The sequence below is a fragment of the Harpia harpyja genome, chromosome 6, assembly GCF_026419915.1.
Source record: "Harpia harpyja isolate bHarHar1 chromosome 6, bHarHar1 primary haplotype, whole genome shotgun sequence".
Taxonomy (NCBI): Eukaryota; Metazoa; Chordata; class Aves; order Accipitriformes; family Accipitridae; genus Harpia; species Harpia harpyja.
In genome coordinates, this window is record NC_068945.1 from 1,622,165 (window position 1) to 1,645,403 (window position 23,239).

Genomic DNA, 23,239 nt, shown 5'->3' on the forward strand with positions numbered 1-23,239 from the left:
GACAGTTTATAAAAATCAGAGAGCTCTTCACTATTCTAGAGCAGAAAAATGGTAAGAAAGACTGCTATGACAGCTGCATAACCTGCAGCTGCTTTTTGTCACCTCTGAGGAAGCTGGAGACCTTTCCTCTCATGTTTTTCTCTCCCTTGTGTGTGGAGCACACGGGCTATTGCACACCCACTCCCTGGCACCCGACCACACCATCATGGGTGTCCAGGTGCTGCTTCAGAGGGGCAGGTCCCTGACCCACCCTCCTGCTGCACCGGCCAGAGAGCGCTGGGACCTTTCACTTGCTGCCTGGACTCAAAAGTACCAGGGCTGCAAACTCCTTACTGAATTTCCAGTGAAGAAAGAAGCCTTCCCTATTGTTCATTTATCGCGTTATAAGAAATAATTTGAGCTCCTCGGGGAGGGAGACCTCAATGTGTTTCTGTAATAGGGTAAACCCGTAACAAAATCTTGGCTTCAGTTTCACTGTAGGCATTTATCTCCTTTGCCCATTTCAGTTTGGGGAAAATGGGGAAGAAAAAACTTAGACCATCTATTTTATTCTTGCCTGGGGTTTATTAATCACCAGAAAGCAAGCAATGCTTCCTGTAGAGTGTGGTTATTTCTTTGTTCTTGTTTCTAATATAAATATTTTTGAGATGTCCTGCTCTTCTAACTGAGTATGTTTACGTTAAATCAGTAGTTCCATTTTGCATATTAAAACCAAACTTTTCCTTATTGAGTATTGTTGTAGAATTAATTACCACCCTTTTACTGAGTTCCTTTCTTTTTCAACAAGGGAGAACTAAAGCAGCAGTCACTGGGAATATATTAGCCACAAAGTTTTCATAAAGCTCTGATGGAGGCCTTGAATTTGCTGGGTTTTGTGCACATGTCTTGACCTAGAGATTTTCTGCATCAAGGCATTAGAAGAAATCCCTCATATTTACATCCAAGAAGGGCCTCTCAGGAGGGCCTGAAAAGAAGACTGTGCAATATTCTGCAGGGTGGGCATTTTTTCTGTTTCCTCTCTCCAGTACAGTCTGTGGCAAGAAGTAGCACAACCTTTTGCTTTATACTCTCTTCTGTGAATGCCCTATAAACTTCAGCACCCATGCTGACCTGCTAAGATCTGATTGATTGCTGCCAAATGTAGTCCACCCAAGCTCTGTGCGTGTTTGTCACACCCTGCTTTCGTGCCTTGGAGCCAGACAGCACATTGGAAACCCATGGGTCGTTCTACTAAAGCCAATGGCTTTGGGTACACCAGGGTAAGTTTTTTTGGCTGAGAAACCTGGCTGCTTGCCTGAAATGGCAAATCCTGCAGTTGCTTTGGCAAAAGCTTCGTGTTTTTGCAGAAGCCCCACCTGTGCCATCAATGGCTTTTGAGCTGGGAGATGGCACAGTGAAGGCGAGCTGAAGTCCAGCAGACCTCAGCCAAGCAGGCTCTGAAACTTCCTGGGTTTGGGACAGATCACTCTTAACGCTTTCAGACACATCCTTGGTAAGTGCTCACACGTACTGGGTGAGTGGCTGCTTCTTCTGATCTGAGGCAGTCTCTGGATGTTTGACTTTGCAGTGGGAAAAGAGCCTGGCTGAGGTATGCAGCTGCTACTTGGATACGTGCAAACAGCCGAGCTGACAACAAGAGGAGTTTGGGTTCCCTCTGGCTTAGCGGCGTCTAGGCTCACAGTTAACAGACATGCAGCTTGGCCTTCCTTCAGACTCCGCTGTTTTTACCCTACTCTGCTCCAAAGTTTATTTGCCAGTTGCCAGCTCACCAAGGTTTGCTCTGCAATTCATCTCAGAGGAGCCTGGGCAGCAGCAAAGCCAGAGCCCAGCCCTGTGGTACAAACTGGATAACAACTGGACAGCAGAGCGTGGTTTTAAATTGCAAATGCAAAGCATGCACTTAAAAGTGTTTTTAGTTCTAACAACACTTCCTTCCTCAGTACATGTGGATGTTTCTGGCTCACAGGATAAAGCAGGGAAAGGCCTTGCTGCGTGGTGATGGAGTGAGGGGTGGGAGCCGTGGTGGGGCTGGAAAAACACACCTGTGACAAGCGGAGACCTGCCAAAGGCAATGGCTGTGTTTCAGGAGTTGGGCCCTGGAGGAGAGGACAGCATGAGGGACCCTGGATCAAACCTCGGGAAGTGGTCACAAGCAGTGTAGAAATCTGCTCATAGCACCAGACTGCAGGGGTTTATCACAGCTCTGACAGAGAGTCTCTTTAGGGAACAAGGCTTGGTCCAAAGCATGCTGGACCTCCAGATGGGCCGTGCGACGGGATCTCATCTAGGAGGTCTGAATCTCTAGTGGCTACAAATGTGGGGCTGCACTGCAGGGGAGAATAGGCATTTTGCATCAACTGGAGAGAGATGGTGAGTAAAGACCACGATCCAGCCCAAATATCCTTCATTTAACTGTCGGGGAGGAGAAGTGAAATGGAAGACTAGATTTGCCCAATTTGTCCATTCCTGCCAACAAAGAATATGTGTATCTGCAAAAGGATGCTGGAAGCTTTAGTGCAGAGAGGTGATAAGTAAGAAGATTTCTTAATATTGGTGATTCTCCTCTGTAATAGCGTGGCCTGATTTCCCGTTGTCTGAGCATTGGGAAATGGGAGGGGGAGTTAAAAGAGGAAGATGCAATGTTCAAGTAGTACAAGTATTCCTGTTTTATTTCAGTCCTGAATCAGTTCCCATTTCAGGCACTCCTTCTGAATGCCTGTGGTACCCTTTCTGTGGCTGTGAGGCTGAAGTACCTGAGAGAAAGGATCAGGCTCCCAACTGAAGCCATCAGCTGATGATGTCTTGGCTGAAAAGAAAAACATTCATGCGCAGACTAGGAGGGACTATTTTAGAAGGTGAAGTGGTCGGTCCTTGCAGCTAGGTGTTTGCTTGCTCAGTGCCAGGAGGCATGTCTGGGTCTTAGGGAGGGTGGGAGCACTTGCAGGTGTGTGAAAAAGCACTGCCAGCTACGGTTAGAGCAGTAGCTCGTCGTATATGGGCAGTGCTGGAAAAAGATCTGAAATGGAGGAATGATGACTACACAGCACAAACGAGAGAAGTCACCTCCTGTGCCGCTTGCCTGCAGCCCAGGAACTCAATAAAAAATTGACTGCGAGCTCAAAGGGTGCTTTTTATTCATGTGGCGTTTGTACGGATAGTATAACAAAACATAAAATCTGTGAGGCTCACAATATTGCGTGATTTCTTTTCCTAGGGTTTGGGGCTTTTTACTTTTTTTATTAGCTAGAGATAAGTTGCTTTAACAAACATCCATGTGGTTGGCCAAGAGAAAAGCGAAAGGTTGTGAAATGTCTTTGAGCTCCTGTATCTGCTTAATAAGAGCAGATATAGCACAGGGATGCTGTGTCTCCTTGCTAGATAAATTCCCAACTGGCTTTTTCTGGTGGCTGCTTAGAGCATGTTCATTCAGGGAAAGAGAAGGTGTACTGTGTGGTTAAAATGATAATGGAGTTTATACAGCAAATCCCAGCTATCACTTACTCACCAGAGGTGGTAATTCCTACTGCGCTACCACCTCCCCCAGCAGCATTTTGCAACATAAAATCTTCCAGCAAAATCCAGGCATGCTAGAGAAAGGTGGCTTTGCAGTGAACAGTTTGATACTGCACAGTATTATTTATCTATGATATAATATACCTGATTCCTGGGCCAGCAAATACTGGAGAAAGGAGCTGGTAGATCCTATGCTGGGGAGCAAAAAACTCGAGGTCAAATGCAGCATAGTGTTTTAGAAGCTTCTAAGATTCAAATTGTTTTCAACAGCTCTACATGAAAAAAAGGCATTTTTCAGCAATAACTATAAGGCAGTTAAAAAACAAAATTAATTTAAAAAAAAGTAATTTGGGAGAACACATTAAAACTGCAGCTTAGCTGGCCAATAGGAAAATATTCTCAAATATTACCTAGATCAAACTTTTTTTGTTTGTTTGTTGTCAAAGCTAAGGATTTAAATGCAATTGTCACTGGTAGTTCTCACGGCGTCAAAGCAGCTATTTGTGTTCAAGTGCTGTCACCCTTTGTGGCTCAGAACGTGGCATGAAACTCGCAGCAGCTGTCATCAAAAACTACCCTGATGCACGCAGCCTCTTCATTTTAAGTCTGCGCTGCCTTATGTGCTGGTTTTTTTGGATTGTGAAAGACACAACAGTGAGATGAATAGCTCATTCCAGTGGGACAGCATTACAACTGATAAGGAGGCAGAGACACGATTGAGAAATGTCACATAAATATTCCCTACCTTCAAAAAAAAAAAAAAAAAAAAAGCCAGCTTGCACAATAGCAGAGGTAAGTATGCAGGCACACACCTCATATTAGAGATAGTGTGTTGCTTTAGTTTTCACAATGAGCACAAGCCACTGGGGAAGTGTGGACTGTGCTCCCACTGGAAAGCCAGGAGAGTGTGTGTTTCAGGAGGGTTTTATCCTCGAGAGCGCCATCCTGTACAGTGGAGCTGCAGGAGGGAAGTACAGGCATCTCTAATGGGATGCTTTGTTTCCACTTCGTATTTTGTTGGAAAAGTATAAAAAAGAAAGGTGCAAAGGCTAGCTGATGAAAGTGTAGTGAAGAGAGGCAGAAGAGTTTCCCTCTCTTTAGATGAATTTTCAGTTCTTTATAAAATCCTACCGATTCCTCATTATCCTTACAAATAAACACCAGTGATGGAATTGCACTTGGGGATGAAATGATGAATTCAAATTTGAGAAGAGCTTGAGGCTTTGTACAGTTCAGCTGTTCAAAGAAGAGAGTTAAAATTCTGATTGGGAAATTCAAGCCATTATATGCTTACACATGAATGCGCACACATACCTAATATATTGATATGTTTTTCCCCCACAGTCTCCATTTTCTGCACAAATTAAATTAACTGTTGAGAGTAACTTGGGTGAGAAGGACAGGATTTTGTTTACTTGGAAGTAAATATCAAAACCAAGATACTTTTTCTCTCCTTGTCCTTCTGTACGTGTGAACAACAAGCAGATCAGTACAGTCTCTGCTTTCCAGTAAGAATAAACGCTTAATTTAAAGAAACTGGCTGTGGTGCTCATGTTTGTTTATGATTTGGTGATAATGGCTTGGTAATGGCAGTCTGTAAGTCACTATCAGCATTTTAACATCTTCTATGGAAATTCCAGAGATATTTAATTTGCTCACTTAGTATATAAAAGCTGTTCCTGCTGAGTATAATGTATTGAATATAGTTCTTACTCAATTACTAGAAGCATGCTGTAAAAATTGTTGGAACTTGGTAAGGGAGCTGTAGCAAACCCAATACATCAATTTAGTGTTTCTCTTCTAATTTGTCTTGTAAATTTAGCTGTTTTCATAATTGCAAGTGCAGTTTGAGAAGGGGAGTGGGTTGTGATTATTTATTTTTACGTATTTATGTGTCTTTAAAACTGTCTTTTGTCCTCTCTTTCTTTCTGCAATATGTCTCCATAAGTCTTAGCACAGTGGGATGTAATTGTAGTCTCTGACAGTTGCAAAAACCCTAAGAATTATTGAAGCGTTGCTTTAATGAAAATGATCCTTTTCCATTTTTGAGCTGATGTGTGTAGTTATAGAAGCTGCAGGAATGAAATAAGTGACATTACAAAGGATTTCTTATCTTTTTTTTTTAAATTTGACTTTAAAGTTTCTGTATGTTTGACTGTTCAGGTGTATTCCTGCAGCACAGTCTCTAGTCTGGGGTTAGTGATCTGATACTGAAAGCATAATTTCTAATGTGAAAAGGTACATCCTGTGTTTGTAAATGCCAGCGAAAACTCATGCTTGGGAGCCACAGGACAGAGAAGAGCAAGAACTGCTTCTGTCTATGGAAGCAATCTGTACCGAGAGGTGAGAAGCCCTCCTGGCTGTGTGCTGTTAGGACCTAGACTTCCTACGTATATTACACTCCCCATGTGTATTACTGAAATTTTCTCGAGGAGCTGGTGGATGGAGGAGAAGCTTTAAGTATAAGCAAAGCTGTGAAGAGAGAAGGGGGGGAGGGGGGCGGGAGAGAGAATCTCCCATTGTCAAAAATGTTCCCTTTTACTAGTCCGAAAGCCTACTTAATATTTTTGGAACATTGGCAATGATGCCTCCTAAACAATAGGTGACAAAGGGACCTGAGAGAGCACAGTGCATTTAGAAAGTCTAAACCTCTCTGGAAAAACTGTCCAAATCCTTCAGCCTGGCAGGAAAAAAACAACAACCAAAAAACTCTTGCCTTTGTGACTTGTTGGTCCTGCCTTTTTGTACAGACCAAGTTAAACTGTATTAGCCCCTGCCTCAGCTGGGCAGGTAGACCTGCCATAACATCCCTGTGGGACAGAGTACTTCATGCGTGGAAATCAAAATGTTGCTTGCTTTCTGCTCAGTAGCATGTTTGGCCATCTCAGCTAGCCTTAAGTAGTGGCAAGATTATGTTTATTTCTTAGCAGTCTCCCACACTTCCCTCTTAAGTGTCTTGTATTAGCAACTGCTGGAAAGGTGATGCAGACTAAATGGACCATGTATTTATTGATGCAATGGCCTTAGCTTTTTTCTGTGTGTGTGGTGTGGTTTGGTTTTCTGGGGGCCTTTCCCTGCCCCGCCCCTCCAAATCCAAGCATCATTCTTGCATTAAATACACTCTCTTCATTTCCCCTTGTATAAACTATGGAGTATTGGTATCTGGGGATTTCCCTGCAGATGGAAAGGCGGCCATGAAGTTTGAAGCGACTGAAAAAAGTGGAAATCAAATTTCTACAGCTATTCCAGACAGTCTTTGAAACACTAAAGCAAGTTTTATTACAGAGATTAGTTTACGTTACACTCATTTATTAAAACCTAAGGACATCTTTATAAAAACTACTGTATATAAAGACAAGAGCAGTGCAATAGCAGTGTAAAACATGTTTTTGGTTTACTTGGCAATCACTTTAGAAAGACAACATGATTCATAATATGAAGTTAGAGAATGCTGCAAAAAATAGGACAGGATTAGATCAAAAACTAAATTAGCAAATCACTGGACACTGGCACATATTGATTTCAAACATTGAGTGTTATGTAAACAGTATTATTGTCAATGTATTAATAAAGAGTGAGACATCACTGCAACCCTAGAATTTCTAGTTAGCTTAATTAGCCTAAAATTTGACTGCTGACTATTAAAATAGACTATTGTACTGTATATATTATCTTCTTAGAGATTTACTATTTATGTAAAAGGACTGCCTGTCTTATACAAGACAATTTTCAAGGCTGAGAAAAGATGTTTCTTCCTGGCGAGTGGGTGAGGTTTTCTTTTTTGTTGCTTTACTTTTCACACACCATCACTGGTGGCGAAATAGAACCGACTTGAAAAATCACTTTGACATGTTACTTCATTGGTTCTTCGAGTGGACAGTCCTCATATAGAAATTACAGCCATAACAAAACTATTAAAAACAGTTATCTAAAATAGCTGCTACAATATGCTGAAGTATACATTAAGAGGCCGGATTGTTTTCACTCTGTGTTTTTGTAAGATCAATAACCAGGCACGAAAGATGGTTAATTACAACACCAAGTCCTGCACAAGCTTTGTAACTTATCTTTTTTATGTCCTATGTTATGCACAGCAACTATTAAGGAGTTGGACACTCAGTTCTCAGTAAAACTGAAGAGAGAAAATGAGTTGGACAAGGAAGGAGGCTTCTGGAGCACAAAGGTCATTAATAGCCACTGAGACATACAGCTGCCATTGTTAAATAGGGCGTATAGTGGAATTATACACTTCCGGAAATGTTAATTTTAGATCCCTTATTTTTCCAACCATATCAGGATGGACATAGAGGAAAATACGTCTGTTTTAGTCCAGGTCTTTTCTTTTAGAGAAAGATTATGTTTGAACCAGTCTCTTTCTGCAGAAATAATTGAAGAATTCATTGCAGCTTATCTGGTTCACCATAATTTTGATCAGGTAAATGCAGAGGGATATCAAGAGCACAGCTACACAGATGGTTGAGATGTTCAGGTGACTGTCTAGCCAGTGCTCTTCTACAATGTCCCAAACGCTAAGGGAGAGGAGCCTATAGCAATGGTGGTAGGGAAACACGGGTGGTGCACTATTTCCCTTTAGTTTAAGGCCCAACAAGCATTAGTCTTATTCAGGTTATTATGTTCTGCTAAACTAGAGAGGCTATCAGATGATTATAACAACACAATTGATGAACAATTGTTCATCAGCTACGACATGGATTTATCCATAAATTAATTGGTAGGCAAAATCAGACTTTCAGCCAGAGAGTATCTACCTTGTATTAACTGGCTCTGTATAGAGAATAAAAGAAAACAAACAAACAAAGAAAAAGCACATCAATTACAAGGTATACATATACTAGAAGTAAAGCATAAAACTGCTCATTAATAACGCACAATTCCCAAAGGGAAAAAAACCCTTACAAAATACAGTAAGTCACACAAACCAGTATCTAATACAAATTCCTTCATGAACACAAGCTTTTTACAAAGCTCTCTGTGGTGGTCATCACCTCACAATGAAAGTAGGTGCTGGTAGAAGGTAAAAGCAGCAGTTACTGCAAAGTGCCGAGGTAAGACTCATTACTGTAGATACGTACTTTGTTGGGTGTCTGCAGGGGTTATGGATCTTGGAGCCAATGTGGAAGTGTGGAGAAGATGTGATGTTGGCAGAGGCATGGATGGCATTGCTTCCAGCTACTCGGCTTCCTTTGCTTTTCTTGCAAGTTGGCACTAACAGCACCGCCTCACATCTCATAGGATCAGCTCTCCCACCACCAGGAGTGCTGACCCTTTTCCTGCTGAAGCTCTCATCACCTAGGAGGGAGCAGTTCAGACTGTCTGCCAGTATCTGCAAGCTACTTACAGCGTGTCTTTGCTGGAGGTCCTTTTTGTTCCCAGCTGAAGTGCTTTGAATGGTTCTGCAATGCTCTGATGAAATACTCTTTTTAGAAAACTAGAATCTCTTAGGTTTAGTGTGAATGAAGGTTTAAAAATACTGACTCCGTTTTATTTGAAGTGCTACGTTTCTCACAATGTAAAACACCCCAGTTGCACTGTGGCAGGTCTGTTACAGCTCTACAAGCTGAGTTGCTTGCAGAGGTGCGTACGCAGGAGCTTCTGTGAAGAGTGAGAATGGGCCAGGTCTGAAGGTTACCTACGACAGGCTAGAGTCTAATGCCTGCAGGGTGGCACTCCCACCTGTGGCATTTGAATTTTTTCTTATTAGCTGTTGCCTGCCCTTATTCAGTGATACTCTGCATTTTTTACTCATTGGTTTGCAAAGAAAAGGGGCATGTGCATATTGGTATCTTACTCAAATTGGGCCTTCTTTGAAGACTGGGCACTCCTGAGGTCTCCAGCCTTGTTGGGTGCCCTAGCACTATTTATTCCTGCCTGGCTTTAGTCAGGTACCATCACGCACTCCGGTAGCCGTGAATTAGCTCAAATCACTGAGTAGTCTATCCCTTTTGAGTTCAACAGAAGACTAAAATTCACTCAAATCAAAGAGGTACAAAAGGAAAACTTGATTGTTGATTGTCAAGGTGTTCCTCCTGTTGGTTATACAGTAAAATATATGGTTATATGGTTATTTTAAAGTTACTCAGATTTGCAGGACAAAATATTAGGCATGAAGGATTAATTTGGCATTATCACGGCTTTGCGTTATGATTTCTAGATGAACTCCTCTGGGTGTCATTGCCAGGTTCTCCATGTATATATCTTAAATTGAATTTCAGAGGATTTGCTCATGTAATTGATACTGTATGATTTTAAAATAAACCTGTCCTGTGGAAAGTTAAGCCAAGCTATTGCAACCTAGTGACCAAGTACTTCACATACTTCTGTGGTAGCATCATTGCCTGTCTGGCTTACAAATGAATTCTTAGATTTGTGAGGGGTAAACTCTGAAGCCAGTTGCTGGCTGAGGGAATTGGATTATTGCCTTATAAAACAGAGGGACAATGGTATTATTGCTTTTGAAATGTGTAGTTTGTTGATTTTCTTCTGTTTCTCTTTCAGCTTCAAGGGGTATGGGGGTGGAATGGGGTATCTGTGTTGCTTCTTAATAAAGCTCCCCTCTTCAGGAGGGTGTGTGAAGCTGAAGCCAAGGTGTGCTCAGATGTTTGATGTCTTAGCAGAATCATTGCCAATGATCTTAAAAAGTGTATTAAGGTTAAAGCAATTGCTACCCTGCAGTCTGACTTGATGAAAGGGCTTCACTTACTTACCTTGTAATGCATCCGACAATATGGTTAACAGTGATGAGGATTGCCAGCATCTACCCTATTGTGACAAACTATTCACCAGAGAACTTTGGAAAAACTCACATTCAGTATTCTGACACTTAGATTAGGCTCAAATGGCAATAGATGGATGGGGAGGCAAAGAAAAGTTATCTACCAAAGGTTTGTCTTGTGATCTTTTTCCATCTTTGTGTGGTTTGCCAGAGCAACTTAATTTTCTTCCTATTAAGCATTTCCTCAAATATGATGCTTCCTTTCAGAGATAATAGTGTTGGTCTCGAATTAAAATATTGCTTACAGACTACTTCCTTTTGGAGACTTTTTCTATATCCTTTGCCTATAGAAGTTGTCTGAATGGTGTTTCTCTCCAGGTGACTTGCTCAATCTCCCTCTTGTAGACTTTCCTGCTTATCCATCATTTTTTCAGCTCTTGTCATTTAGTTGATTTTCTTGAAAGCTGCTCCTTGAAGTCTGATCTCACCTCTCCCATCTTGAGGCACATCAATATAATTTTCTGGAAGACAAAAACCACAAGTGTTCCCATAATGTTTCATAAGTGCACAACATCAAAGTACTTCCTGTAAAGAAAAACCTGTAGTTTTCTCAGTTGTGAATTTAATTTGGGGAGGCAAGAAGGAGGAAGGAAAAGTGTGAGAAAGAAAGGTGTTAGGAGGCCTCTACCTTCCCTCATTAGCTCTAATTGGCCCAGTGTGAGCTTGTGTGATACGGATGGTTGCATTCTCCTTCTCTTTTTTCCATGTAGTCAGAGTGGGAGGCTAACCTTTTTTCTCCCTGCTTATATTAAACTGGTCCTGGTTCTGCAAAATATTAATCACACAGTAGGTGTGCAAGTTGTCTATTCTTACCTGTAACCTGGCGGAACATGGAGTGCTGCCTAGCTCCTGGGTCTGGGTGCATACCTGAGGTGCTGATGATGTGCCAGGCAAACCCCTGGGTGAGCATCATCAGGAGGGAACCCTGGGAACTTAGCAGGGAGGGAGATGGGATGCTTTCCTTCAGGTCGTGGAGCCTTGGCTGCTGGAGACAGCAAGGCTGGATGCTACATGATAAAAATCAGATTTCTCCCCAAATCCCTCTTGTATATATGCCAGCATGCCCATTCCACGCTGTTGTGTTGTCTACTACCTGTGAGATGAAAAGATCAAATTGCTGAAAAGGTGAAAGAGGAAACACAAAGAACTGCTAAACTCTTCATTTCTACTGCTTGTAGTCTACTCTGAAAGTACAAAGTGCAGAGGGCTTCCTTCTGCAACCATAAATTTACTTGGAAGTAAATCTTTTTTCTGTGGACAATGTCACTGGAGCTGTTTACATGAGTAAAGTGTGCCTGTGACCATACGGTAAATGCCTTTATCAGATGGTGTGGCGTCTTCCTGTTGCACTCATTACCAAGGTATGCATCAGACCAAGCACAGGCTGCTTACTCTAGCCTGTATTCCTTTCATATGATGAGAAAATGCACTTCTATTTCCACATATGTAAATGAGTAAATATTACATTTGTGTGCTTTCCTCACAGAAGTGTTGTGAGTATTCATTGTTTTTTGCTTGCAGTGCCTCCTGGACATAACAAATGCTTTAAATCTGCCCCAATTCACCTTGTGCAGAGTGTGTGCCTGTAACTGGCTGTCTGATCCGTCCATATATGAAGTGTGGTAGCATGTAGGTAAACTGGCTGAAAGCCCAACTCGGGAAAGTTTTGAGGTAGACCAAGATTACTAATCACAATAATAAATTAAAGCAATGCATCAGTTTGCTTAAGCAAGCAAGCATAATGGTACAAATACAAGCTGTTGGAGGCAGTTTCGTATCCTAGTAGCAACAATACTTAATTAACTTCTCCCACCAGAGTTCTTTGCATATTGGGTATTCTCAAGTCTATATGCTACTTATACATATTGCATTCCATTAATGTATAAAATATAAAGAAACATCTGGTTCAGACAGCAGAATATCTGTGGAAATCTGCATGTTTGAGGTTATCTAGTGTTTACCTATCAATTCTATTCAGTATATGAGGCTTGAGTCTCAACTTTCGCATCAGCATAACTCCATTGAAATTGCAGTGGTGAATCTGCTCGGAAGTGCAAGGTTGGGTAGGCAGCCACCTGAGCTGTAGCTCAGCTCTATTATCTTAATTCAGATTTGGGCATTTCTCGCAGTACTGTTAGCCAGGGAGGACCTCTGAGCAGAAATACGCAATTCTCTCGTAACTAACCCTGAGGATTTAAGCCTTCACCCAAAACTCAAGCAAATGAAACCTATGTCAAGGTTTGACAGTAATTGTTTTCTAATAATCAAATAGCCTAGACAGCCTTATTCATGTTAGAAATACAAATAAATTACTTTGTATTGTCTTGTTCTGTCACTGTCCTTTTTTGACATTGGTAGAAATGGATACTAACAGAACATGCAAACCTGCCTCTTGTGAGGTCTGCAGGCAGATGAAGTTTAAAACAAGAAGTTGTTTGTATCTAGAAGACAGTCTCCTGAGACTTAGTTATAATGAATTTAAAAAATACCTGGGGAGAGAGAAACTGAAGAGTATGAGCACATATCATGGCTTGGAGCCACCTATGTCCTTCACAGCACCTTCAGTTTTTCCTTTTCACTCTCCCGTAGAGTGCTATGTGTGCTTTAGCTCAGATGAAATGCTTTACTAATCTACAATCCGCATAACTTAAATCACTAGATTGTTTGATGGGATGCAGTTTCCTTTAGTTATTTTTTTTAAAGAAATGTTTAGAGATGGAGCAGGCAGAGCAGTCATTTGTGTGCTCCAGGACCAAATGCAATTTTAAATGTGTCAGACCCATCAGCCAGTTACTCTTTTCCCGTACCTGAGAGTCCCAAAGTTGCTCCTGGCCAGATCCTTCTTTCAAGGTTAATGTAAAATCAGGATTGTCACCAAGGTGGTGTAAAATGACAGCTCCCCCATTCAAAGACCATAGGAAAGTTTATGAATATTTGTATGCAGCACAGAAGATAAAATATCACTCATGCGAGTAGCTTCAATTCTCTGCCAGTTCCCCTAATGTGTGTATAAAGCTATGGGAGAATGAGTGGGAGGATGTGAACAGCAGAGCCAGCAACACATAGACCACACTCAGCTCTGAAAGCCTCTTACATCAAGTATGAAGTAATCACTGCATTTTCTGAGCTCCTGGCTGAGCCTGGTGCCAAATCAATAGCTTCTGCCTGAAACCATACCCTGACAGGACAGGTTCCAGGTGGAAGGTCCTCTTCCTCTAGTGAGAAGTGGGGTGTGTGATTGACTGCTTGATGGCTGGACCAGTAAAGTTGAGAGGTACTGCTTCAGATCATTTTTGCAATAGTGGGATCACTGAAAATACTTGGATTTTCCTAAGAAAGATGAATGCTAATTTCCAAGTGCAGTTAGCCAGAGTATTATATCCCAGCCACCCAACACAGCGGGCTTGGCAACAGAAACCCCGTATTCGTCATTTCTGGTCACTTCTACAGGATTTTAATGTATTCAGAGCTGAAGTGTGTGCTCTGGAGGTGGCTCAGGTTACCGTCATTGTGTAGCACCCCAGATGACTGCCATCACTGCTCTACCTGACCGCTCCGTGAACAGCACCCAGTCAAGCTGCATCAATTTTCATTGCCCGGCAAGGAAGCAGCTAACTAAAAGATTACCGCCTCTTCCACAGCAATGACTTTGCATGGCAACTTAGTTCCGCTGGAAAAAAATGACAGCCATTAATAATGAAGGAATGATTCAGAGCCTCTGGAGACAAGCTTTTTTGGGGACTTCTGTCATTTTCCGACAAATGAAGTAAACAGTTGCCACATTCACCATTCCAGGGCCTGTTGCTAAGTTGGTGTTCACATAAAAGCATTATCAATCACCACAGCCCCTTCAGACCTCAGATAACAAAGCAAATGGTCTCCGCAAATGTCCAGATCTCGCTCTCACATAAAATTGTATTATACTGATCTAAGCAGACCTGCACTGATCTGCGCCTGTTGAGGTTCTGCTGCAATGCCTTCAAATCTGGTCATGCTGGGAGTGGAAGAAAAGCTTTCACTCTCTGTTCATAGAAAGAGCTTGGATACCAGGCTAACAAACAGCTTTCTGCAATAAGAAGCCCTTGGCAGATACACCAATTATTACAGGCAATAGGAATGCCCTCCTTCCCCATAAATGGAAGGACAAGGGAGGACAAAGCACAATGCACTAGATTTTGAAAAAAGCCTCACAAGATTGAAAGGAAGGATATGAGAAATGAATTGCAGGATGAGCACCAAATGAAAAGCTATTCAGTTGTCTAAATGTATTACAAACCAGAAAGAAATAGAACATAATCTAATCCCTCTGCCTGTGGAGTCTGCCAAAGAGCAGGGAAATCATTTTCATAGCTTGGCATCTGTACACTCCTATGGCTATATTATACATAGAATATAACATTATATCCAAAAAGTATGCTGAAAGGCTGCTTCGATTACCAAGTCTAATTCTTAAAAGTTACAAAATGCCAGAATGAATGCTGCTGGTGCAATCTACATTTGGCCTTCTTGGTTGCGTGAAAGCAAGCGGACAGTCTCAGACTTTTTAGGTGGGGCTCGTCATCTTTTTTTCTTTGGGAGAACATCAAAATAGCTGAATGATTCAGATTTTTCCAATGTGGGGGAAACTTTAACAGCAACTAAAATTTGCTTCAGGTTGGCTCAGTCCTGAAGAGGTCGAATGTTTCGGGCTTTTTAATTGACTAAGAACACTTCAACATTAAGCAGTGGCACTCAGTGTTGCCATCTTGCCATAAAGGAGCGGTGGTTTGGCCCCTATTTTCATCCCCAGGCTGAGTGATCTTTTACTGGGTTACATTGCCTTTGATGCAGCACAAATTCTTCTCTGGTCTTGCTGTGAAGTGCATCACGGCACCTGCATGAGGTCAGATGAGAGGACTGCCTTAAATGGTGGCAAATCAATTTTGTCACAGCCATTATGTGAAATGACCACCATCACTGGTAGCCATCACTAATGTTTCTAAAATAATAGTTGGCTCAGGGAAGATAGAGATCTGGTGCTTAAGAGTTTAAACAAAACCCAGGCACTGGAAATTTTCAACTTGAAAAACAGACTCTGAATTTTCAACTCAAGTGTTATTTCTACTGTAACTGACAATTCTGCAAAGGTGGAGAGATGTGTCAAAATATGTTTGAAAATTAATACCTCAGGAAGGTGTTAGGGCTTAAACAGAATAAATGTGCAACACATACCAGATTCATCAGAGTTAAGCAATCCCTCACCTGCAGACCTAAGAAAAGACAACAGCAATACCTGGGATGTGTTAAGAATGAAACCAGAAGCTTCTGCCCCAGCAGGTGTGCTCTTGGTTGTTGGGAGATATGTAAATGGGGCCAACTGAGAGAATTCCTTTGCTAAGTAGTCAGAAACATCTGCGATGCTTCTATCCATCACTTGTTAAGAAACACTGTGGGACTTTGTAACAGGCCTGTAAGGCCCAGGGAGGCATAGGACGGACGGGCTTGTTTAATCTTGATCGTACTCTGTGGGGACATTTTGGAGGGGTTCCTATTTGAGGGCAGGTACCAACTGTATTAAGCTGGCGGCCCATAACTTAGCTAGCGTAGGTGTGAATGGCAACTAGAAAGGTTATTATGTGCTCTGGATTAAGCATAGATGGAGAACTGTGAACCACAGCTCCTGTGAGTCATGGATCTGGGGTGTAGCACCAGAGTGCTCAGGCAATTAAGCAGTTCCCTGTTGGTTCAAGAGAAGACTTTCTCAGCAGCATTTCTCTGCCCTGCTGCTCTTTGGGAGGACATAACCTACCCTTTTGCTATCGTAGCTTGTGAATCACTGTCCTTATTTAAGAGCATCAGGCAAAAGATAGGTCGGTTGCCATAATGAGTGGAAGAACATGCATTTGGCTGGGGTCCTCTGGAAAGATGAGGCCTACTTAGAAGTCTTCTGCGATGTGCCCTGAGCAGTGCTGGAATGTGCTATGTACTTCAACATACACAAGGCTATTAGGAGAGAAAGCTTTTGCTGGGGTGGGTTAAAGATTATACTAAGTTCATAGTAGTTCTGCAGAAGCACCAGAAAGCCTGCTTTCCGTAACTGATGCTGGGAAATCCACAATCACGTGAGAGATGCTGTCTGCCTACATTGTTGCTTTGCAGGTGGGAATAAACCATTTGGATTATGAGTTTCCTTTGGATTGTGCTTACAGCTACGTATTTGCTCATACTGCAATGCATTAGCATCAGTACAATGGCATACTGAATGAGGAACAAAGACACAAGGCGTGAATGGTACCAACTCAAAGTGCAGGTGGAATAGGTCCTACCTACCAGTCACTAGAAATGGGGCTGCATGTCACCTGTCACACTGTTCTCCACTGCGCTTTCAGAGCAAATTGCTTGTCTGTGTTATGGCAGCTAATTATCACATAAAGGCTTAATATGCTACAGAAGCGAATGCTGTCAGCTGTCTTAGACATTGGAGCATTGTAGCAATATATTCAAGAGTAGCAATGACTGTTTACAATGCTTGAGAAGGGGTTACCAGAAAAAGTCAGGTGCACAAATTATGAAGCAGTGCAATTTTTAAGAAATTTCCATTTTAATAATTTGTTATGAGGGTTGGTAAATCTGGCTTTTAAATTCCTTGCCCCATTTCTCAAGCATCTCACCAATTTTAGCCTGGATTAAGCTTGTGTAACTCCCGTAAGGACTGGGGGATATAAACCAAACTGCACTTCACATCACTGCTGAGAGCTGCTCACTGGCTTTAAAGGAGCTTTAGAAACTTTGGGAATATCTTGCATTCCTGGGGGGTAGGCTGGTTTGGGCACTTGTGCGGAAGAAAGAGCTGCTGGTGGATGGCAGGTACCTGCTGGCCAGAGCCTTGGTTGTGCTGCTGTCCTGCAGAGGAAGAGCTGGTGGGTCAGGGGAGGTGCAGGGCTACTCTCTACGCCAGAGGAACATACAGCAACTTGAAGGATTTACGCTCTACTGCGGGTTATTTCCTAGCTAAAACTGAACCCAGTACTAAGACCTCCTAATTAACAACAGCCAAGCCCCCCACTGGTGTGTAGTCACATATGAGATAAGGTTACTCACACCCGTGGAAGGTCTTATTTGCCTCTTTAAATTACTTTTAAATTTGATTCCATGACTTCTTGATGCTAATGTAGAGTTCAAAGACAGTTTTCAGACGAACACTTTGTCTATAGCACATGTTTCAGCTTCATACTGGTGGGTCCACTGGTTCAGACTTGTGTCTAGGGCAGTGCTCTGAGCTGGTCGCCAGAGAGCTGGGAAACAAAGTGCAACCAGTTAGAAATTGCCTCCCAGCTCTCCCCTGCAATGAAGGGGAGGGCCCTGCACCAGTGCTGTTTTTGGCACAGCATATGGTCTCGTTACCGATTATGTGGTTGCTTTTTTGGTAAGTGAAGCTTGGGATCTGCTTGGATCCCAGGTCTGTCTCACAGACGGATGCAGGAGGAGACTTGGCACTTGGAGTGAGCCTGGAGAGCTGCTGCAGGCGAGGACTTGCCTTCCCCACCTCCTCCACCAGAACTGCGGGTGTTAAAACAGCAGCTGGCTTAACTTCTGTTATTAATATAGCTGCCTGGCTAACAGACCAAAGCTAAGAGAGAAAACGGGTTTCCTGTAGAGTTTCTGGAATATCTATAATTGTACAAATTAAATACATCTTTCGTCCCATCAGCTGGGTTGGGTGGGAGAGGAATGAAACCACACAGGACACAATTTTCTCTATTTTTTTACTAAAGGCCGTATTTTACAATTCTCACAAAGAGCAGTGATGTGAAACCAATAGGGTTGCTAACATAAATAAATATTACTTACTGAATAAGGGTTTCTGAAGTAATCCTATGCTTCTGAAAGTCAAGTATTTTTCAATTAGTGGCAATGTTTTTCGTTTGATAGTTCCTGAAATGGTTGATACTCCTGAACACAGTTCTGGAAAGTAAAAACATCCAGGAGAATTTCTGAGGTTTGTTTTTTTTTTTTAAAGGAAATCTGAAGCATTCAAAGTTCTGATTTATGAGTGTTGAATAGAGGAACAGATGAAGGTTTGAGGACATAAATTGAAAGATGATCACTGAAAAGCTGCATGTGTCTTCCCTCACTGAAGCATTGCAGTCTGATTTTTAATGACCTGAAATGTTTCCTTCCTCCTACTAAGGTTATTTCAAAAAAATACTCAAAACACCCTGGGTCTTCCAAAGCATCTTAAAAGTGCAGATGGCCAATTACAAGTAAAACTGAAAGTGAGCTGGACTTACTAATTTGCCAGACATCTATGAAACCCTCAAGTTGCTACCAGCATGCCTGAATCAGATGCATCACTTGAGGCTGAAATTTATCTGGCTGATTGTTGCCAAATTTTCCTGTAGGCTAATGTGCGGCAACCATTAAATAACTGATACACCTGAAGGCAAATCAATTTGCATGTTCACCCCCCCCCCCCCGTTCTGTTATGTATACAGTTTGAACTGCCTTCAGTTTTTTTTCAAGACCTCAGTGAATCATGATGCCAACCTGAATAGGAATATCATGTAACGAACTCAGACTTCTTGTTCCACTTGAGACTCTGCTCATTTTCACATATTTTCAGCTAACTGGAGTGACCAAATAGTTTTAATTGCATTCCTGTCATAGAGGAAGATGACTTGAGATATTTAGACACAGAGAGGCCAAGAGGAACTCTTGCCAGAGGCAAGATAGTATTTTTTTGCCTGCTTCTTTAAGATCTGGGGCAGGCATGTCACTTTGGAAAGGAGATTATTGCTATGTGTAATTTAACAGCATAGATACTGTAAGTGTAAGATACCATCTCACCTAACTTTAGACATCAAAATGGTTAGATGTCTTCGCTTCCAGAGAGTCACCTCAGGCTCCTTTATTGTCAACAGAAAGCAACAGGCACCTCTGCAGAGCTACTCTCCTCCTGGTCTAGGTGTCAAGTTGGGTGAGTGATGCTGCGGAGACTCCCCTTTGTCCTTACTGGCTCCAAAAGAAAGATGGGTAATCAGTTCAGGTGCAGGTGCCTGAAAGTCCCATGCCTAACTTAGGGAATGAGCAGTCCCACTGCCCCTGAAAACTGAATTATAAAAATGTGTAGCGCTAGGATGGATTTCTGTTACCATCATGTTCAGTCGCATACTGCCAGATGCAAACATATCATCTTCTATGTAAATATATCCAACTCTGTGCTATTTACAGTCCGGCACCACTAAGTGGAAGTTGTTCTGGAGTCTCCATGTCCTGGTTAGAAACCTTCCCTCACGTTCATTCATGGGCAGATTTGAGTCATGTGTTTAAGACATATAACATGCTAAAAGATTTTGATGGAAAAGCTAGGGCCTGTAGGTATTGCCTCACATACAGCTACCTCTGGAAAGAAAAGCAGCTTCTGACCCTACATGTGCATGTGCAGTTCCAAAGATATTCCCCCCCACAGTGAACTTCCATTGGCTGAGTGGCAGGACAGGTACATCCCTGAGGCTCATGACTGTGGCACCCCAAGAGATGCTGCACGCTCCTGTGGATCGGGTAATAGATATGCACTCTGGAGCAGGGCTTGATATTCTGATACTCCTTTTTCTTTTTTTTTTTTTTTTTGTATAGTGAAATCTCTTGGTACTGCTGTAAGAGCTTTTAAAAAAATCTGTGAACCTTTGAATATTTCTACATCAGTGGTAGGGACTGAATTATCTGAATGTCTCTGATTTCAGCTCATCCCAATTTCCCAAAAGCCGATGTTACCAGCTTTCAAAATCTGTTCCCGCAAAGGGGCTTTGACATACCTAAGATACTCAAGTATTCTTCGTGTTTGCTGGGCTCTTATACAGCAGTGTCAACCCATACATCTAAGATCCAAGAGAGCACAATGAAAAGTACAAGAGGCTTTACAAGAGTGGGCCCTTCCATGTAAAATTCAGGTACATGATATGAGAAAAAGGCCTCCTTTCATGCTGGCTGACAATTTGAATTTAACAGATCCGCTACAAATTGAAAGCCAGGTTTAAAAAGCAAGCAGTAAAACTTGCCATGTGTTTTATGATGTAGCTTGCTAGGACACTGCCATTCCCTGCTTACGCAATCTCCTAATGCACCCAAAAACTTCACTAGGGATTTTAAAAAAAAACAAAACACCAAAACTTTGGTGTAACAGTAGTGCCCGATTCAGAAAGAAGAGCAGTTACAGAGTGTGTTCTTTTATTAAGTCTAGTAACTTATTTTTTTTGTAATTCCTTTGCCATACAGTGACCGATAATTTATAAATAAATGAAGGACATAATTTAAAAGGATGTTTATGCAAGCTATACTCAGTGTAGAGTATCTTTATTCAGTGGATGGTCAATTCTAAGTGTTGTGACAGGTCTTTGCAACTTACAGCTGTGGTTAAATGCAGCTTTATTATACAGGGTGATGTATGTGGTTTGTACCTTGACGTTAATTGAGCTGTACAGAAAAGTTAGTAAGTGAAGGAGAAATGTGGGTATATGTATAGTGCTATGAGTGCATATGCACGTCTTTATATATGTGTATATATGTATCATTTATTTTTCTGGCCCACAGTTTCTGTATATAATCTCCCACATTTCACATGTAAGTGTAGCTTAGTTTCTTTGTAAAATTCAAGAATGAACTACTGAGCTGAACAAAAGTAGGCTAACCTACATCAGGTGAATATCCTGCTCCTTTTATTATCTCTTTTTGCCCTAGCGCTCTTTGCCACCTTGGCATCAGCAAAATTCAATCTATTAAAATTGCTGCCTAGCATGTCCTGAAGTCCAGCAGAGGATAAAAACACATTCATGGAAATTGAACTGTTGAAAAGTGCTGAAAGGCGGGGAAGGGGTTAGCCAAACATTAGATTTGAGTGTTTTGGTACCATTTGCAGAGCTTCAAGGTGCTGACTTCTTTCAAGGCCCATGAAAGTCAACAAAACTGAAAGCCACTGAGATTTCAGGGGATTTATGTTAGAAGCAGGAGAATTTTTTCTAGATTTGATTTGAAAGAAGGCAGCAAAGTTGGTTTCCAAAGCAGATCGGATTAATATATTGCTTGAACCAGATCCCAGCTGCATTCCCTGCAATTCCTAACAACACTATGCAGTACTCCAGGCTCTCCATTCCCCTGGTAGCAAGGTGGGTGCTGCGGGGGCAGAACGGTGGCCCTGAAGAGGAAGGCGGCCGGTTCCTGTGCCCTGTCCAACAACTGCCCAGCAGCAAGGTAGGCGGTGAGCCCCTGTGGACACTGGGACTGCTCCTCAGTCACCACCTAGCCTCCTCGTTTCATTTGACTTACTAAGTTCCTCCCCTTTCTTTCTCCTGTTTCCATTTTTCTCTCCTGTGCATTAAAAACCTTCTGTAATAACTGCTGCTTCCTCCAGGAGAGCTGAAACAAGATGCATGAGCTGCTTCCCTTAATCCTGCCAGAGGCTGAACTTGCTCCAACTGGAGAACGGTCCATTTGGGAGGGAGGACTCTGTTTCAGCACTTGCAGTTTGATCCCCAAACCTGTGGTTTAGCCCAGAATTGTATATTTACTCCCAGTTAAATCAGCTTTTTTATTTACCTCCACACAACACAGGAAATTCTTTCATTTCTGGAAATAAAATGCATATTAAGGGCATATGGAAAAAACTGTATTTCTTGAAATAGTTATCTCTTTTACCAAACAGCCTTCTTTTCTACTTTCACTTTTCAGTATTAAGAGGGCTAGTCTTCTGAGTCAGAGCTCGGTAATTACTGTGTTGAGAGCTAGATTTCAATGTAGGATGGAACAGTCATTGTGTTTCCTGTAACTGTTCTGATTTTTTTTTCTCCTCCAACTGAATTTGTGTGGCTTTTCTAGCAGTATGAAATCTAAAACTATTTCTTTTAAAATAAATTTCTGAAGACACTTCAAAAAAGAGCATGGAACAGCTTTTTAACAGTAACCAAATTATCAACAATTAAAAAAAACAGAAGTTAAAGCTGTTGCAATTTAATCTGGTTACTGTTTGGCTTCCTGTTGTAGATCCAGGGTATGTTTGGTTGCACATAACCATCCAAGCAATAAATAATTTTTAACTTTGTTTATTTGTAGTTAGGAGCAGAAGGGTAACACCCACAACACGATCACTGGAAACCGCACTACATGCTGTAAGAGATGTTAGAAAGATAATTTTATGCAGGAACGTTTCTCCCTTCTTTCCTCCCTGCCTTTCCCATGTAAAAAGCCACAGGAGAAGTTGAGGTGAGTTGAGGTGTGGAAAGAGAAGAGGCCAAGGACCCTGGACAATTTTAGCAGAGTGCAAGGGGCAAGAAAATAATTTCTCTTTCGTGGTTATCTGAGCTGTATTGCTAGCTTCACAAAGAAACATGCCTTGACGCCAGTGCTTGAACTGTGACTGGCTTATTACTTTTAAATTGTCTCACAGCTGCATCTAGATACTGGTCTGCTGGGGTGTAAAACGTCCTTTGGCTGCAAAAGGATCTTTGTGCATGGATCAATGACAGCGTATGACCCCTGCTGAGTAGCATTTCTTGAGTCTTGGAGAAAGAAAACCAGTGCTTGCTTGGTGTCATCGGGCTGAGGTACTCTATTTGGTATGGCTTGGTTCGACTGATAATTTATGAAGCACAGAAATTTTTGTTTTGAACAATTACGACTGCCAGCTGGTGGGTTATTCTCTGTTTGTTCTAAGTTGTTATTCTTTATTTATTCATTTGCATGTGTGTGCATGTTTTGTATTGTGAATCTATTGTATGCTCATTTTTTCATGACGCATATTTAGGCTTCTTGCAGTTGCCCAGTGGACTGCAGTGTTCAGGTGTGCACCTTAATATTAGATCGTAATAATTCAGAATGAATAATTCAACAACAGCTATCATGTGCATGCGCTGTAACAGAGAATCCTGCTGTGCTGTGTCAATGTTCTTGTGTCCACTATAA

General features: G+C 41.9%; 1 protein-coding gene across 3 annotated transcripts in view; it reads right to left on the reverse strand.

The window, feature by feature from the left end:
• Positions 1-6,768: 6,768 nt before the first annotated feature.
• The window catches only part of SHISAL1 (shisa like 1), a 204,168-nt gene continuing 187,697 nt past the window's right edge, over positions 6,769-23,239 (reverse strand). For 2 of the 3 annotated variants that reach the window (XM_052789975.1, XM_052789973.1), the window contains one exon: positions 6,769-10,767. In XM_052789975.1, coding sequence (XP_052645935.1) covers position 10,767 — 1 coding nt within the window. In that variant the 3' untranslated portion in view covers positions 6,769-10,766. Of the gene's footprint in view, positions 10,768-17,686; positions 18,251-23,239 lie in introns of those variants that run through there. The other variant, XM_052789976.1, reaches the window with a different exon arrangement.